The 17,370-nt window shown below is 37.8% G+C and overlaps 1 protein-coding gene across 1 annotated transcript; it reads right to left on the bottom strand.

Moving 5' to 3' along the window:
• Positions 1-11,732: 11,732 nt before the first annotated feature.
• Positions 11,733-13,973, bottom strand: LOC107791965 (uncharacterized). Its single transcript, XM_016614127.2, has 8 exons — positions 13,475-13,973; positions 13,358-13,391; positions 13,051-13,278; positions 12,844-12,933; positions 12,684-12,749; positions 12,501-12,592; positions 12,375-12,422; positions 11,733-12,235 (listed from the first exon to the last, which is right to left on the bottom strand). The coding sequence occupies exons 1-8, from the start codon at positions 13,834-13,836 to the stop codon at positions 12,118-12,120; spliced, it is 1,038 nt and encodes a 345-aa protein (XP_016469613.1). The 5' UTR covers positions 13,837-13,973; the 3' UTR covers positions 11,733-12,117.
• Positions 13,974-17,370: the final 3,397 nt, after the last annotated feature.

Here is a 17,370-nt window from a genome sequence, read left to right as displayed (position 1 = left end):
AATGCAGAAACAAAAAAAATTCCTAAGGCACCTAAGCCTGATATTTACCAGAACCCGCCTCGTCACCGGAGTCGTCGGGGTCTTCTCCATCCTAGGGTTCACCGGAACCCTCAGAGCCTTCCTCACCCTCGAGGTCAGCCAGCTTCTTGGCCTCAGCTTCAAGCCTTTTCGTATCTTCGATCTCGGCTGACAGGTCAAAACCCCGTGCATGGACCTCCTTGAGAGCCTCCTTTCGGAACAAGCACTTCACGTACTCAACAGTAACTTTCATGCGGTCCTGAGTTGCCTCGGCATCAGTCCTGTACTGGGCCACCATCTCTTCAGCATCAGCCCTGGTTATTTCCGACACAGACTTTGCTGTTTCGAGCTCCTTGCCGAGGGCATCCCATTCGGCAATGTGATCACGCCCAACTATCCCTTATAAAAAGGACTAAGCGGTCATTGCAAATATAATCCGGTTTATAAGTCTAGAGTCGAATCCCAAAGAGAACTAAGGCATAGCTACAGTTGTTCAATATTGCAAAGAAACACAAGTTTAAATAATTTTTTAGTTATAAAGATTTAATTTTTATTTCTACTAATTAACTAGCAAATATTATAAAGCAGTAAAATTATCAACTAACATGGATGAAATTCAATACAAGACTAAGGAGGTCTAGAGTTGTGATTTCTCCTATTGTCGAAATCCTTTCCGCTACGTTTCCTATAAATTTGCCTAAGTCTTCTCTATCGACCATGAGCACTCTAACTGTCATTACTCTCTCCCGAGTAATTACCATAATTTACTAGGCATATTCTCCCGAATTACGCTAGCTGGCATTAAGTACAGCTCACTCAGATCGCATCAAGGTTTCGTTATCCCTAAACCTACCTTTAAACCTCCGTATTGATCCCCCATATACATTTAAGAGTGATGTTATTCAACAACTACCTAAATATGTACTCTCTCCCGAGTAATACATACTAAATAGGCACAGCTAATTGAGGGGCCTTCAATCAACCACAAGAATAATATAGTTGAACAAATAGAGAAAATACTACGGCAAATCTATATTAACATAACAAGAAAATCTTCCTTCAATAGGTTCAATCAAAAGCCTAGATTAGGAAGTTAGCTACTCATACTCATAGTAACAATATCCCAAATATTTTGCATAATTAAAATACAGAGTAAAGATGAAAAGATGTAGAAATAGAAGATTCTAACTCCCAAGAGGTGATTCCACCAACTCTCCTTGCCTTTGGCTGCCCAAAAATGTGTCTGCTGAAAAACCCTTTCCAAGTGGTGTTTTAGGTCTATTTATATGTGCAGAAGAAACCCTAAACGTGTGGGCCTTGTCCTAGTCAAACCCGGAACGAATTAAGTCTTCAAAACTCGGATTGCACCTGACGTTAGGCCTGGCGTCACCAGCCTAACGCCTGGAATTTGGCTGGCCTCGCCAGGCTAAAGCTTGGTTCAGCCTGGCCTTAGGCTGGCTAAAGCCTGGTCTAGCCTGGCCTTAGGCTGGCCTCGCCTGGCTAAAGCCTGGTCTCTCCTTTCCACTGTTCTCGAGCACACTTTCAACGTTTAAGTATTCCTTTTGCTCTACTTTCATCTCCAATTCACCTACACATAAAATAGACTCTATTATGCACAAATAAAGTGTAATTTATCATTAAAGCATGTAAAATGTAAGGCACATAATGTACGAAACTATGGAATTATAGCCACACATCAATACCCCACACTTAAACATTGCTCGTCCTCGAGCAATAAAACTACACTTATAGATACGGCCTTTTTAAGCAATTCTCCTAACTCATTACATCAAGAATTTTTAAAATAGTTTAAGCACACAAGTGTGACATCCTCGTCTCAAGATTCGACTCACAAATACCATGCCTTATTCACAATTCACTTACTTACTCTAACGTGGATGTCAACAACATTACCTTTTCTTTATGAATCATGTGCCCTCAATATAGGAAGAATTCACTCGCTCTCAGAAATAACATTCATATGCTACAAAAGATGAACCAAAGGCTTGCCCGTAGTGTAATACTCTACTAATCGAGTTCATTCAGTCTAAGATCAAGTAGGACTTTCATTGGTTGTAATGTACGCTGCGGGTCGGGTAGGATACATTTGGATATAAGTGACTACACCTCCCTTAAGCACTTTAATACATATACTTTAACACACATCACATACCTATGTCAAACCATAACTCCACCTTCACCTCAATATATATTAACTCCATATTTCTTTAAGCACAATTACATCAAGAGTCACCACTATCAAGGAATATTTTTCACAGCAATACAACTAATTTTTCTTTTCTTTCTTTTTTTCAATTCAAGTGGCTCTTACTTTTTCAAAACAATGCACATTTCTCCTTATTTCATTAGTTCCACACCAAAGCCTAACCAACCACCTCACACTTTAACTTTTACAAAGTTCATAACAATATAAGTGCTCATGAGAGGTGAAAAGGTTCAAATATATGATCGATTAAAACAACGGGATACGACTTGTAATGTGGTTACCAAAGAAATAAGATTATAGGCTCAACGGGGTTAACTACGGTACATAACATTTAGGTGGGTAAACTTTATATATCTGGCTTAACACAGAAATGCCTATATCACTTCCTAGACTGAACAATACTACTATTTCACTTTGCAAACACACGAGGCAAGTTCTAGACATCAAATGCAATGCATAGAATACATACAAAACCTCACACAGACATGGCACATAACTCACTCAAAATTGGTTTCATCGCGATGCTTCAGTCAAAGCAGTTAAGCAAAATTAAGAATCTACAATTTAAGGTACTTATGCGAGAGTCAAAACCCGAGCCTAAGCGTCACAACCATAGTACTAACTATTCTCAAGGTATAACAAAGCTAAGAGATATTGCTTCAATTCAATTCATGGCACAATGGTTCCTATTCCTAAAAACAAATAAAACTAACTACACCCGGTTCAAACAAAACCCTTGAAAAAGATCGGCGGTACAAAGAAAAACCAAGGGGGAATTGCTACACTACCTAACAAAAGAAAATCTTTTTGTATTTTTCCTTTTGACTTAAATCCCTCAAGAAAATTGTCTAATAGATCCATCGTCAGGAAAAGTCCAATCTTTTCTATTTCTGTTCTCTAAAAAAATTCAATTAAACTAACATAATTAAAATAGCATAGAAAGTCACCTAGACAATCTTCTCACCCCACACTTAAAATTGTGCATTGTCCCCAATGCACACCATAACTAATAATAGGGTAAAAGAGACTTCCTGGTAGGCCAAAGGCCGAAGCACTAGCAACTCATGGGGTACTCAGACTTCTCCCAGGCTTGGTCCTTTGTGCGGGTACCTCACACTTAGTTCCAACTATCTAGTTTGTTGTTGCATACTTCCAATAGCTTAGCTTTCCATGCTCCTAGAAAAGTAAAAATTGACACTACAAAAATAATAATAAAATAAAGCAGTAAAGTTGGGTTTCCTCCCAACAAGCGCTTGATTTAACGTCGCGGCACGACACGAATCACTTTCTGCCTCCACTTTGAACTTATGAATTGGACTCCAAATTTTGATTCTGCTCTATTATCATGCTCCTGGGTGGTGGAATGAATCTGACTGGCCCAATAAAACAATATAGTATTCTGCACTTCTTGACCTTTAGATGAGATGTGTATTCCCGACTTTCTGGCAAGAAGCATTTCAGAATGTAGGCGCTTTGATCCTCATTCCCTGACTCCTCAAGTGGCTCGGATGACTCTATTTCTATATCATCATCCAAACACAATGTGGAAAAATGCTTGGAGTGTGGACCAATGCGTTCAACTACATGAACATTGGGACTGTCTACATCCTCAACACTAATGACACTAGAGTCAACTAAATATGTATCATCAATGTCCTTGCTTGACTCTAGTATCTCTTCTACAACATAGGCATCATCAAATTCTAGTTGGTTGGTTTGGTCAAATTCTACTCTCAACTCCTCCATTATAATGGCAATTTCTGCGGCCCATTCATGCTCTTCTTGGCTATTATCCACAATGTAAGCTTGTTGCACTTTACAAGGTTCAATTAGTTTATTAGCTTGAGCCTCCAAGTTGTGAATAGTTGCCTCTTGCCTTTGTATCTGCAGTAATTTCTCATCATATTGTTCCATGAGGACCTTTAACATATCTTTGATCTCCTTCAGGTCAGCTTCCCAAGATTCTTTGTTCTTATTCACTTCACATGAAAATGTAGAACCATTAAAGTAAGGGGTTGGGGGAGGATAAGACATATAAGCCAACCATGAAAGTGACCATCTTGACCACCACACATTCCACACATAAGATTGAGTTGGTGCACATAACTCGCTCTCAGGAATATTTTGATAATTTTGTCATGGGTGGTTTTCTCCACAATATGCATAAGGAGGATCAAAAGTAGAATTACCAACATCAAAAGTGTCATAATTCCAAGATGCCATGTTTCTAAAATTAACAAGTAAAACAAAAATAAAAAAAATCAAATACAAGAACGCAAAAATAAAAGTTCAAACTTGCAACCTAGCAATATATACACCTACAGCTAAACCGTTAGCTCCTCGGCAACGGCGCCAAAATTTGATCACGCCCAACTATGCCTTATAAAAAGGACTAAGAGGTCGTTGCAAATATAATCCGGTTTATAAGTCCGGAGTCGAATCCCACAGAGAACTAAGGCTTAGCTACAGTTGTTCAATATTGCAAAGAAACACAAGTTTAAATAATTTTTTAGTTATAAAGATTTGATTTTTATTTCTACTAATTAACTAGCAAATATTATAAAGCAGTAAAATTATCAACTAACATGGATGAAATTCTATACAAGACTAAGGAGGTCTAGAGTTGTGATTTCCCCTATTGTCAAAATCCTTTCCGCTACGTTTCCTATAAATTTGCCTAAGTCTTCTCTATCGACCATGAGCACTCGAAATGTCGTAACTCTTTCTCGAGTAATTACCACAATTTACTAGGCATATTCTCCCGAATTACGCTAGCTGGCATTAAGTACAGCTCACTCAGATCGCATCAAAGTTTCGTTATCCCTAAACCCACCTTTAAACCTCCGTATTGATCCCCCATATACATTTAAGAGTGATGTTATTCAACAACTACCTAAATATGTACTCTCTCCCGAGTAATACATACTAAATAGGCACAGCTAATTGAGGGGCCTTCAATCAACCACAAGAATAATATAGTTGAACAAATAGAGAAAATACTACGGCAAATCTATATTAACATAACAAGAAAATCTTCCTTCAATAAGTTCAATCAAAATCCTAGATTAGGAAGTTAGCTACTCATACTCATAGTAATAATATCCCAAATATTTTGCATAATTAAAATACAGAGTAAAGATGAAAAGATGTAGAAATAGAATATTCTAACTCCCAAGAGGTGATTCCACCAGCTCTCCTTGCCTTTGGCTGCCCAAAAACATGGATGCTGAAATACCCCTTCCAAGTGGTGTTTTAGGTTTATTTATATGTGTAGAAGAAACCCTAAACGTGTGGGCCGGGTCCTAGTCAAATCTGTAACGAATTAAGTCTTCAAAACTCGGATTGGACCTGGCGTTAGGCCTGGCGTCGCTAGCCTAACACCTGGAATTTGGCTGGCCTCGCCAGGCTAAAGCCTAGTCTCTCATTTTCACTGTTCTTGGGCACACTTTCAACGTTTAAGTATCCCTTTTGCTCTACTTTCATCTCCAATTCACCTACACATAAAATAGACTCCATTATGCACAAATAAAGTGTAATTTATCATTAAAGTATGTAAAATGCAAGGCACATAATGTACGAAACTATGGAATTATAGCCACACATCACAATGGCCGAGCCTAGTTGAGACTGGAGGTCTTCGGTTGATTGAGCCCGTGATTCGGCTTTCTCACTCGCCACTCGGAGTTGGACCTCCACCGATGCCAGCTACTCCGGGGCAGTCTCCTACTTCATAGCCAATCGGTTTGTTTTCCTTTCCACCCTTCGGCCATGGCCTTGACCCCGTTCATCTCAGCTCGGAGTTGGTTGATCCTATTAACCTTCTGCTAGACCTGCGAGGTTTGTCCGTTAGTCACCATGTCTAACTCGTCATCACTAACTTCAAAAATCTTTACCTGTTCCACCAGGTCGGCATGCTCCTTCTGAGCCGTATCCAACTCAGCCTGGAGACTCTTGACTTCTTCATAACATTGCTCGCTGAGAAGCTTATACATGTCCCTCTTCTGAGCATGCACCTTGACCTCAGCTTCGAGCTGTTTAACCTCAGCCCATTACCAGAGAAAACTTTCATGATGAAGTACCGAGGCCAACAAAAAATATAAAAAAGAAAAGGCATGAGAGATATCAAAAACTAAATCTGAAGGTGAAAGAGTGTAATGATGCCTTACCCGGTTCAGCGCCTGTTGTACTTCATTGAACAAGGGCGTATCCACCTCGTTCATTTTTGCCTAGTCTTCTTCGGTTACCAGGCACTGGAGGTAGCTAGCTACTCCAACTGGGGAGGAAAGAACCCGGGCATCCTCTAGGACGGTGATGATTATTGACCACTTTCGGCCGGGATCCATGCTCGGGGAGGGGAATCGATTGATTAATTTTGGGCTCGAGTTCAGCCCACCGACCTCCGAAGATGGGTTTTTCCTCGGCACCTCCAAATCACCCAACCCAGAGAAGTCTTCCAAGGAGGTTGAGTCCACACCTTTAAAAAAGGAACGGAGGGGATCGTCAACACCATGAGCCCCTATGTTGGATCGCTCATTCGTCGTTCGAGCCTCTTCGAGCATGGACTCGGTATAAGAAGGCGACCCTAAATATCTATTACACTGGGTGCCTCTTTTCGGGCATGGCCGGTATCCCAGAAAGTCTCGGCTCCGATCTCCTCATCAACCTCCCTAATTTGAGGGAGATTGGCCTTATAAATCTCATGTTCAACAACCATCGCTCTTCGGGGGAGATCGGTCTACGGTCCACAAGAATATCATCCTCCCCGGGCTCATCCCTGAGCCGATAAAGCGAGTCCGAGTCAGGTGCTCGAGAGCCAGAACTCTCTTTTGGCTTGTGGGCCAATCTTCTCATTGGCTTCTTCTTCTCCGAGCTTGGGGAACTCGGAGACTTCCTTTTCTTCTTCTCTCCGGCAGCAGCCCCGAGTTGTCCCGAGGCGGAGGGATCAACGGACAAGTTCTCATCCCCTACTGAAGGCATAAGCTCAATGGTTTTAGGCAAGCCTGCGAAAAGAACAGAAAGGAAATGAGAATGTGATGCTAAAAGGGGAGCCTAATGTTACTTATTCGGGAAAGAGATCTTACCGTGAGAACAAGCCTCCCAACGGCCCTTCGAGAGCTCGCGCCATGAGCGCTCAGAATAAGGCATCTGCGAGCAAATGCCCTCAATCCACTCCTTGAGCCGAGGAATGGCATTTGGGACTCGAGCAAGGGCTGCATCACAGCAAATACCGATGAGAGAAAGGGAGATAAAATAAAATCAACATTTAAAAGAAAGTTATGCTTACGTGATATATTTCACTTCTCGGGGAATGGCCTGAACTCGGCAGGGAATAAGTCCGCGGTCCTCACCCGGACAAAACATCCCTGCCAGCCCCGATCCCGATTCTCGTCGATGCTTGAAAGTGGGGCTTTGCTAGCCCGGCGTATGAGTTTTATCAGTCCCCCCCAGAAGATTCGGGGATTGTACATGCGGAGTAGATGATCGATGGTGAACAAGCAGGAGTCGATTTTGTTCACAAAAAAACAAAGGAGGATTACGATCCTCCATAACGATGGGTGGATCTGACCGAGGCACACTTCATACCTCCTACAGAAGTCTAGAATAACCGGGTCCACCGCGCCTAGTGTAAAGGGGTAAGTGTAAATACTCAGATACCCCTCAACATGAGTAGTAATGTCGTCATCGGGTCCAGGGATTATTATGTCCTTATCCGCCCAGCCGCAGTCCTTACGAACCGCAGGAAGGACAGCCTCGGTGATGGAGCAAATGTACCTAGATATCGCCTCGCATCGGCCTTGCACCGATGAGGGCATTTCGACCTTAATGTCGTCTGCGACCGAACACCCCCCGGGGACGAACATTTTCAAGGGAGGCTCGGTTGTCGGTTCATCGGTAGCCGTACCCGGAGCGGACCTATCTAGGTCAACCACATCGGGAGCAGTCTCCTCGACTTTGGTGGTCAGCCGTGAAGAAGAAGAAGCAACTTTTTGGGGAACAGTCTTGGAAGTTTTTGTCATTATTATCTGGAAAAAGGTTTGAAGAAGTGAGAAAGAAGATTAGGAGATGAAGGGTAAAAGTTTGCTGAAAAAATCAAACGCACTGGTTTGGGTAGAAGATAAATAAAAACTTGCAATTTGCTGAAAAATCTTGAAAAAACGAAGTTAAAAATGATGGGGTATGAAGAGAGGCAGTGATATCCTGAAGGTACGAAGGTAGAAACTTGGTAAAGTAAAAATTGAACGAATGAAGGGAGTATTTATAGAGGCTTCGCGCCGTTTTGTGTCCGGAGACGGTCTGTCGATGGACGACACGCGTTTGAAGTCATTATGACGCGACTGACAGAACGTTTTGGATTCTTTGTTATTTCTATCACGACGTATTGAAAAAGGAATCGAGGTGCTCATATCGTTTCTCGTCGTTTCCGTGAACTTACTCTCCGAGAAACGAGAGGACTATCTGTATAAGGGTGAAACCGAGCTCGTGGGACGCCTCAATTTCTGATGAAGTGAACGGAGCAAGAAATGTAAAGGCAAAGAACCGGAATCGAGGCAAGGAACCACTCGCCCTCAGGAGTATCGGGGCCGTGACCCCCAGGTTCGGTTCGAATCTCAAAGCCTCGGAGAGCATTACTAGATAATGGAGCACGACCAATAAAAGATTGTGATGTCCGCGACTAGCCGGATATCACAACGTGGATCTCGGCACGTATCGGCAGAGAACCGGTGATTAGTTAAACACAAGATTTTTACCTTTTATGGAATTGTACTTAGAGTAAAACTCTCATACTATATAAAGGGGGTCTCATTATTCATTAGGGACATTATAACACGCATATCAAGGTAATATACTCTTATTTTCTCTGTTATTCAAAGTTCTTACTCTTGTTCATGAGTGCTTCGTTATTGTGAGTCCGGGATCGAGGGCAGGCATCTCATTAAGGCTGTTATTGAGTCCAGAATCACCCCCCCCCCCCAGTGGTTTGACAATCTATTATGTCCTTTATCTGTTTAATCTAACGCAATTTATCGTTTGTATTGAATTAATCCGCGTATTCTTAAAACCACATACAAATTTAATTGTTATATATTTTTTTAGGGTAAATAGAGGTATTGGGAGTTACTCCTTCCGTTTCAAATTAGATGAGGTACTTTCCTTTTTAGTTTGTTCCAAAATAAATGACACATTTCTAAATTTAGAAATAATTCAACTTTAAACTCTTCATTTTACCCATTTTACTCTTAATGAGAAGTTTTTATAACCACACAAATATCATGGCCCCACAAAGCTTTTACCCCTTAAACTTTTAAAATCACAAGTTTTAAAAGTCTTATTCTTTTTCTTAAACTCCGTGTCGAGTCAAACAATCTTATCTAAATTGAAACAAAATTGAAACACAGGAGTATGTTCAAATCCAGTCCTTTCGTAAATTAAAAGGGCAAATGGGACCTGTTAAAACATGAAAGCCAAGAGCCAATTGGACTTTTTCAAAAGATAAAAGCCAGAATTCCGTATCCCATTTGAAATAATCCCGCAGAAACAATGCTAGCGTTCGGATATAGATTTGATTGAAATTTGAAAGGAGTTTTGAAGTTGTGTTGAAAAATAATTTTTGGAAATTAAAGTTGTGTTTGGACATATATTTTATTTAAAAAAATATTCAAGTTTTGTGATTGACAGAAAAGAATTCACCCAGAAACGGTCCTAAACCGGCTTTTGGAACTTGAATTGTTATTTCAAAAAATGATCGTATTTTATGAACAAATAATGTTTTAAATTATTTTTTTTTTAAAAAATCCAAAATCTATGACCAGGAGCTATTTCTATGATTTTCCTCTTTCAATCTTTATGATATAATCATAAAAAAATGATGAGTCGCATTATCACACCCTTTAACCAGCTTTTAACTGGGACTGAGTTTCTTCTCCAGCATGAAGTCATTGCCCCACCAAAAAGTTGAGATCTGAACAGTAGAGAGTGGACACTTTAGACAGCTTTTATTACTGTTAGACATGTTTTTTATGGCATCTATTCTTTATCGGGCAAAAGGCCAAATATATTCCTCTATTCTCGAAAATGGTCTAAGAATACCTCTCGTTATACTATTGGGTTATCTATACCCTTACAATCATATTTTGGATGCAAATATACCCCTCATTTAAATAGAGGGACATGTGTAATCGTCTCGTTGGTCAATTCTAAATATCTCCTAATTAATTAAAAAGACTCATTACCCATACTCGAAAAGTAATTTTTTTTTTTGTAAAAACTGGAAAAAACTGAAATTATTTTTACTAAAAACTGAAAAAAACGAAAATAAAATAAAATTCCAGGCTTTAAAAAAACTGAAAAATATTTTTTAAAACAATATTTTTGTAAAAACTGAAAAACAATTTTCTAAAGCAATTAAAAACTGGAAAAACTGAAATATTTTTAACTAAAAACTGAAAAAAAAAAGAAAATATTTGTTTTTTCAGTGTTTACAAAAATATTGCTTTAGAAAATTGCTTTACAGTTTTTTTTTCAGTTTTTACAAAAATATTGTTTTAGAAAATATTTTTCAACTTTTTTTAAAGCAGTTTTTTTGTAAAAACTGGAAAAAAAAAAATCTTTTTTTTTCAGTTTTTAGTTAAAACAATTCCAGTATTTTTCCAGTTTTTACAAAAAAAATTGCTTTAAAAATTTGCTTTTCAGCTTTTGTGTTTCAGTTTTTACAAAAATATTATTTTAGAAAATATTTTTCAGTTTTTTCTAAAGCAGTTTTTTTGTAAAAACTGAAAAAGAAAATATTTTTGTTTTTTTCAGTTTTTAATAAAAATAATTTCAGTTTTTTTCAGTTTTTACAAAAAAAAAAATTGCTTTTCGGATATGGGTAATGGGTCTTTTTAATTAATTAGGATATATTTAGAATTGACCAACAGAATGATGACACGTGTACCTCCGTTTAAATGATGGGTATATTTGAACCCAAAGTTTGACTGCAAGGGTATAAATAACCGAATAATATAACAAGGGGTATTCTTAGACCATTTTCGAAAATAAAGTGGTATATTTGGCCCCTTGACGTTCTTTATCTTAGGTGACCCAGAGGCCAAAACTACTTTTAGAAATACCAGTATTTTTGGTGATTTACTACTTATATCCTAAGAAAGGAGTAGTTTGAAAATTTTCAGGTGTATTCTTTCTTTATTATTACACCTGAATTAGAAAATTGCAACCTGTAACATCTAGTCTGATGATATTCACAAGTTACTGACCCAGAAGGACATCCAAATTTAAAGAATGAATTAGCAATTCAAGCGTTAATTTTTAAATAACATAAAATTTTGAAAAATCTATTGTTTCATATCAATCAAACAATAGACTTGTAGAGTCTTACCAGTTTAATTTGACAAAGCGCACATTGAGCTTTACCAGATTCAAATTTTAAGTTAGATCAATGAACATTATCAAGTAGATAAAGAGAAAGAGGGAAAAATAATGCTCGACGTTCTTTAGAATTCATATTGTATGTATTTTCAATCATCTGTACACATTGCAAGAAAGAGGTCAACAATAACTTATAACAACAAATCTCTGTTTCCATAGCTACCCAAGATGTACATCTAGCAAACCAGAACTTCTAAGGATTCACAGCTACTTTGCTACATAAAATTTTTGATTTTGTTTTTCTTTCTTCCTTCCAGAAAAAGGACCAAATATCCAAGTTTAATGTTCAAAACACGAGATGATGTCGTATTCTCTGCCATATGTAGATTCTTTTTTTTTCCCTAGTATAGCCGTCTTGAAAGCTGAAAATTTCTTATTTGGTCTTGGCCAATGAGGAGTTCATATAGCCGACCCCAATTGGGATTTAGGGCGTGGTTGTTGTTGTATCATCTCGCACACTGATAAGACTGAGGAAACCATTTAGAGAACAAATGGTGTTTCAGCTTCATAACCAAAACAAAAATACCATAGCATGGTATGTGCATAAATGCCACCAACAAGTACCTGAAAATAGCAATGAGGGAGTTCATTTTCTTGATTAAAGAGAAAAACCACCAAGAATCAATAGTAAATCTGCTAATTTATTTGCCAAAACAAATTCAGGATTTTTTGTATAGTTCAGGACATGATAGGAAGTACATACCACAAAGGTGCTAATGCAGATGATAGATCAAGGAATGGATAGGGCCACCTGGTTCAAACTAGTAATTAATTGATTGATTAAACATAATTGAAATGCAACAACATAGGGGTACAGCATTATTATTACCAGATTGAGATGCAGGCATGAACGGCCCACTGGAAAATAACATAAACTGCTGTCCATAAAAAGAAGTATCCAATCCGAAACCAAGGGAACCGCTGAAATAGCATAGAAATGGGAGACTTAAGATAAGTAATCAAATATATGAACATCACATTGGTATATATCAATGAAAAATCTGCAACTTACCAAGCAATTCAGAGCAGTGTCACCAAGTAGAAATATAACATTGACTGAATGCATATTTATAATCCACTGCAAGATAGATGACATAACATTTAGAAATTAACAAAGAAAGATTTCCAACAGTAATGTGCAGAACTTGACTAAGGTAGTGTAGCCTACTTACAAAATTTAACTTGTAGCCTTTAATGGTCAGATATGGAACAAGTATGAACCAGAAGACACAATCCGTAAGCGTTACAGCCCCTGCATTCATCTTTAACAAGAAAAAGGAACAAACTTTAGCAACAACAAAAAAAAAGGCAAAAATTTCATTGAACTGAAACAACAATATGAATTATCACATTGTGAAATCCCTATTATCTTCAAATACCTGGAAAATAATTTGAAAAACATATCCCCAAAAGTCAGCAGTTTTGCAATAAGGCTGTTCTGCATTTCTCCCCATATGTTTTACAGCATTTGAACTAATGGAGGTTTCTCTAATTGTAGCCAATCCTTGTGAACCATACGCAGCATCTAACCTCTCACTATTAGTTCCGTCAATACCAACTTTATTGTGATGATGGTAACATCCATACATTGAGAGAATAGATCCAAGCTACATAAATAAACATTGTAACATAAGCAACATAATATAAAAGATGAAAAATGTATAATAAGATGTTTCCTTTACTTACCGCAAAATAAATAGTAATCAATGTGAATGTCCACCTGTTCAATAGCAAATGGAGTATGAAATCTTAGATAGCAACATTCAATATCCTACAATTTATTTAAGAAATTGAATTACTTACTGTGTGTAATAGTAAAAAATGTCCCCTCCATCAGCAATAACATTAAGGATTAGCAATAAAAGAAGAATAATGAAGGCAAAGACTCTGAATGCAAGAAGCCAAACAGGATGTATAGTTTTAAGACATGGCCTCCAAACTTCATCTTGATACAAGAGGCCAGGGGAATCTTTCTGGGGTTCATGTTCACTGCTTCCATTTTTCGGACCTTCATACTTAATTACAAGGATAGCTGCAAACACCATTGATGTTAAAACCCAAATAGAACAGAGCAAAAGCCTCCAATTAAGCCAGTAACTAGGAATGGTTGTATTAGCAGTCATAACTGCTTGCCAAGAATTTTTTGGAGCTCTTAAAATACTCATTATAACATTGACAACAGAAAGAGTAAATAGTTTTCTTAAATACAAAGAATTTGAAACCCCAAATTCCTATCAAGGTAAAAAGGGGAATGTGAAATTAGAGAGAACGGAGATTATGGTATGAACTGTAAGGCGGTCATAATGTGCTGGGGGGAATATGTTTGTACTGTAAAAGCAGCAGTAAAAGACTAAAAGTTAAAGCAAGCTAAGGCCAAAGCTGAAAGGTATAAAGCAAGTTTCTCATGCAAATCCCAAGAACTCAAGGACGAGAGAGAGAGAGAGAGAGAGGGAGAGAGGGGGGGAATATTTGTACAGCTTATTGGATTTGGGTCAGAAAATGCAAAACAAGTGGCAAGAAATTGACCTACATTGATGTTTCAAAGTAAGCAGAGATTCCAAACTTTTCTGCATGTATTTGCATTAAATAAAAAAGAGATATAAAACATTAGTTTAATGTATTTTTCCTCAAAGAAAAGGTGGGAAGATGGTAAGTTTTTAATTGTAAGCTAAGGAAAGCTGAGATGCTTACAGGGGAAAGAAATACAAGGCGGTGGGGTGTAAGAGATGCTTTGCTTCTTTGCCTCTGTAGATTTTAATTTTCTTAAAAAGAAAAGGAATTAATCTGATAAAAAGGATGGTCTTCTTTGAGGATAGATTCTTGATTTTTTATAATATATGTTTTATAGTGATATTCGAGCAATTCACCAACGCGACCATTACAAAACTCAATCCACCAAAATTTAAGAAGATAACCAGTTTCACCTCACATTTTTATCTCCGCTAGAATTTGAGTTCTAACCTCCCATAGTTTTTTCCCGTTTTATTTTATTAGGTCACGCCATTTGATGCATATTTTTTTATTTGTTATCCCAATAAGATGTGCCAATGGCGACAATCTACTCATGCAATTATAAAATAGTAAGACATGTACAGCATATATTATCTTTTTCTAGCATAGTTTGTTGCAATCTTTTTTGGTCTTTGAATTTTCAAATGCGATAGATAATTGGGAAGTGGAGGACCCACCTACTCTATGTTTGTGGATTTTGTGTCGGATTGCTTGTCGATTTTGATGGTCTAACTAAAAAATGTACTAATACATGTGAGTTCCCAAAAAAAGAAACCTTGCACTTTGCAAAGTTCTAGGAAATTGAAATGATACTAATTGCAAGTCTCCGAGATATATCATCTGCTCAACGAAGATTGTATTGACTCAAGAAGTGTGTTCTCTATTACTAGTTGCTTGTTAAGTGAGATCATTATTACATTACAATGGCATCCATATATGAAATGGAAGACAATGCTAATGGAACGGTTTTACTTCAATGGAAGTAGGGAGGAGGGGTTGGGGCTGACATAAAAAAATTAGGGAAAATAACGTTAGTGATTATTTATTAGAGATGAGAAAAAGTGACTAGTAGGCACAAAAGGACAAAAAGTGGGATTAATTCTAATTTCTTTAGTTAGTTCTTAATATCACATAAAACTAGTGGTAGTCTTTTATGAGTAAAATGTATTTTCTAGCGGATTCTCATATGGTGAGATAGTCCGATTAATCGAGATGAGATGATAAGGAATGGCTTCTTCTTTCACCGGGCTTGCAACAGAGATTAGGTGGGGGCCACCGTCCTATACGTATACAACATGAGAATTGAGAATTGAGAATTGAGAATTGAGAATTGAGAACCCAAGACGCAGACGGTTAGCGTACAAGCCCATACTACACGCATATTAGCTGTCGGTGAAGTGTCCACATCCTATGACCCACAAAATATCTCTACTTTCATTCTTCTTCTTGGGGGTCAAGCTTGATTCACAAGCAACGCAATATGCCCTCCACCTCTTTTCCTTTTCCCTTTCCTAAGGTTTTAGTTTTCCCAATTAATTTGGAGGTAAAAGATTAAGTGGCGGAGCCACCTTATAGGAAGGGTTCGCCGGAAAAATACATTGTGTAACTAGGTAAAAAAATAAATTACAACAACAACAACGACCCAGTAAAATTTCAGTAATGGGGTCTGGGGAGGGTAGTGTGTACGCAAACCTTACCCCTACCCCGAAGGAGTAGAGAGGCTGTTTCCGAAAGACCCTCGACTCAATAAAATAAAAAGACGAAATGACAAAAAGGAGACAATATTAGTATCACAACAACAATCATAGGTAAAAAAATAAATTATATATAAATATACTATGTATTGACTCCCCTTAATTTCCTAGTATGTTTACTTTTATATATTTTGACACTCCTTAACAAAAATTCTGACTCCGCCACTGCTCTCATCCAATGCTTTAAAAGGCATTTTCGGGGCGAGACGCACCAAAAACGCCCTGAAACGATGGTGTGGGGCGAAAGTCTCAAGAGGCGTACGCCCCGGACGTTTAATGCGCGTTTTTTTAGTGAGACATAAGCCCTAAAGACTTTTTTAAATTAAAGCAAAATTTATTGAATAAGTCCATATAATACCCAAATTCTCAAAAGTCAGCTTGATAATTACTCAAAAGTTTTAAAAAGGAACTTAAATGTATTAAATTTAAAAGTCAAGACTTTTTTTACTGATTGAAGCCCTAAATGGTCTTTTTTAATTCATTATATTGTCCGCTAATTTACATTTGTCACGACCCAAAATCCCACTAGTCGTGATGGCACCTAACCCAACCTGTTAGGTAAGCCAATTTTCAACTATCCAATTCCAATGAAATTAATTAAAAGAAAATATCTAAAACTGATACATCTCCCCAAGAACTGGTAGTACAAATCATGAGATTCTAACAATAGAGTATACAAAGCGGAAATGAAATAAATACATAGTCTGTTTGAATATTACATAAACAGAGCTTTTATAAATCTAAGGCTACCCTGAACAAGAGGCAGCTACAACAGGAACGCAGGTACATCTTCAAGTCCCGCAACTATCGAGCACAGCAACAACAACAGCCAACATCTGCACGCAATGTGCAGAAGTGTAGTATCAGTACAACCGACCCCATGTACTAAGTAAGTAACAAACCTAGCCGTAGGTTGAAAGTAGTGACGAGCTTCTACCAAGGTCGGGTCCACAACCAATAGTACACAACAATCCATAACAACATAAAGCAAATAATACCATAAATAACTCAGGGATAAAATACTCAGCCAAATAATAATTTCAAAAATTGTAGTTCTTTCTTCCAAATATCTCAGTGAAAACCCAAATCGTTTGCCGAAGTTTCCAATAATATAAATAGTTTGAAAATAATAAATTTCTCCCAAAATCTTGTCAATAATAAATAAGATGTTTCATTTTTTTCCGGATAACCCGTGTAAAACAAATGCATCACTATGCCCATCTGTCAATAATGTGTGAAAACTCATGAGTGATGTGATGTTGTACAGCATGAGGAAATACATCTCTATGCATGTATGTCATGTGTGCATGCCAATGTGATGCAACTCAATGATAAAAATCATAAACAGCCCCTCGGGCAGAACATCACTCATATACAACCCCTCGGGCAAAAACCTCACAGTCACTCATGCCACTCGGGCATACCTCACAATCA

The sequence above is a fragment of the Nicotiana tabacum genome, chromosome 22 (assembly GCF_000715075.1).
Source record: "Nicotiana tabacum cultivar K326 chromosome 22, ASM71507v2, whole genome shotgun sequence".
NCBI lineage: Eukaryota > Viridiplantae > Streptophyta > Magnoliopsida > Solanales > Solanaceae > Nicotiana > Nicotiana tabacum.
This window is presented reverse-complemented; position numbering and strand designations above follow the sequence as displayed.

Excerpts from the sequence above, each read along its gene's own strand:
- LOC107791965 (XM_016614127.2), bottom strand. The coding sequence starts at position 13,836 with ATGAGTATTTTAAGAGCTCCAAAAAATTCTTGGCAAGCAGTTATGACT. Across the intron at positions 13,279-13,357 it reads TGATTACTATTTATTTTGCG|CTTGGATCTATTCTCTCAAT; the intron begins GTAAGTAAAGGA and ends TTATTTATGTAG. Across the intron at positions 12,750-12,843 it reads AAGGCTACAAGTTAAATTTT|TGGATTATAAATATGCATTC; the intron begins GTAAGTAGGCTA and ends TCTATCTTGCAG.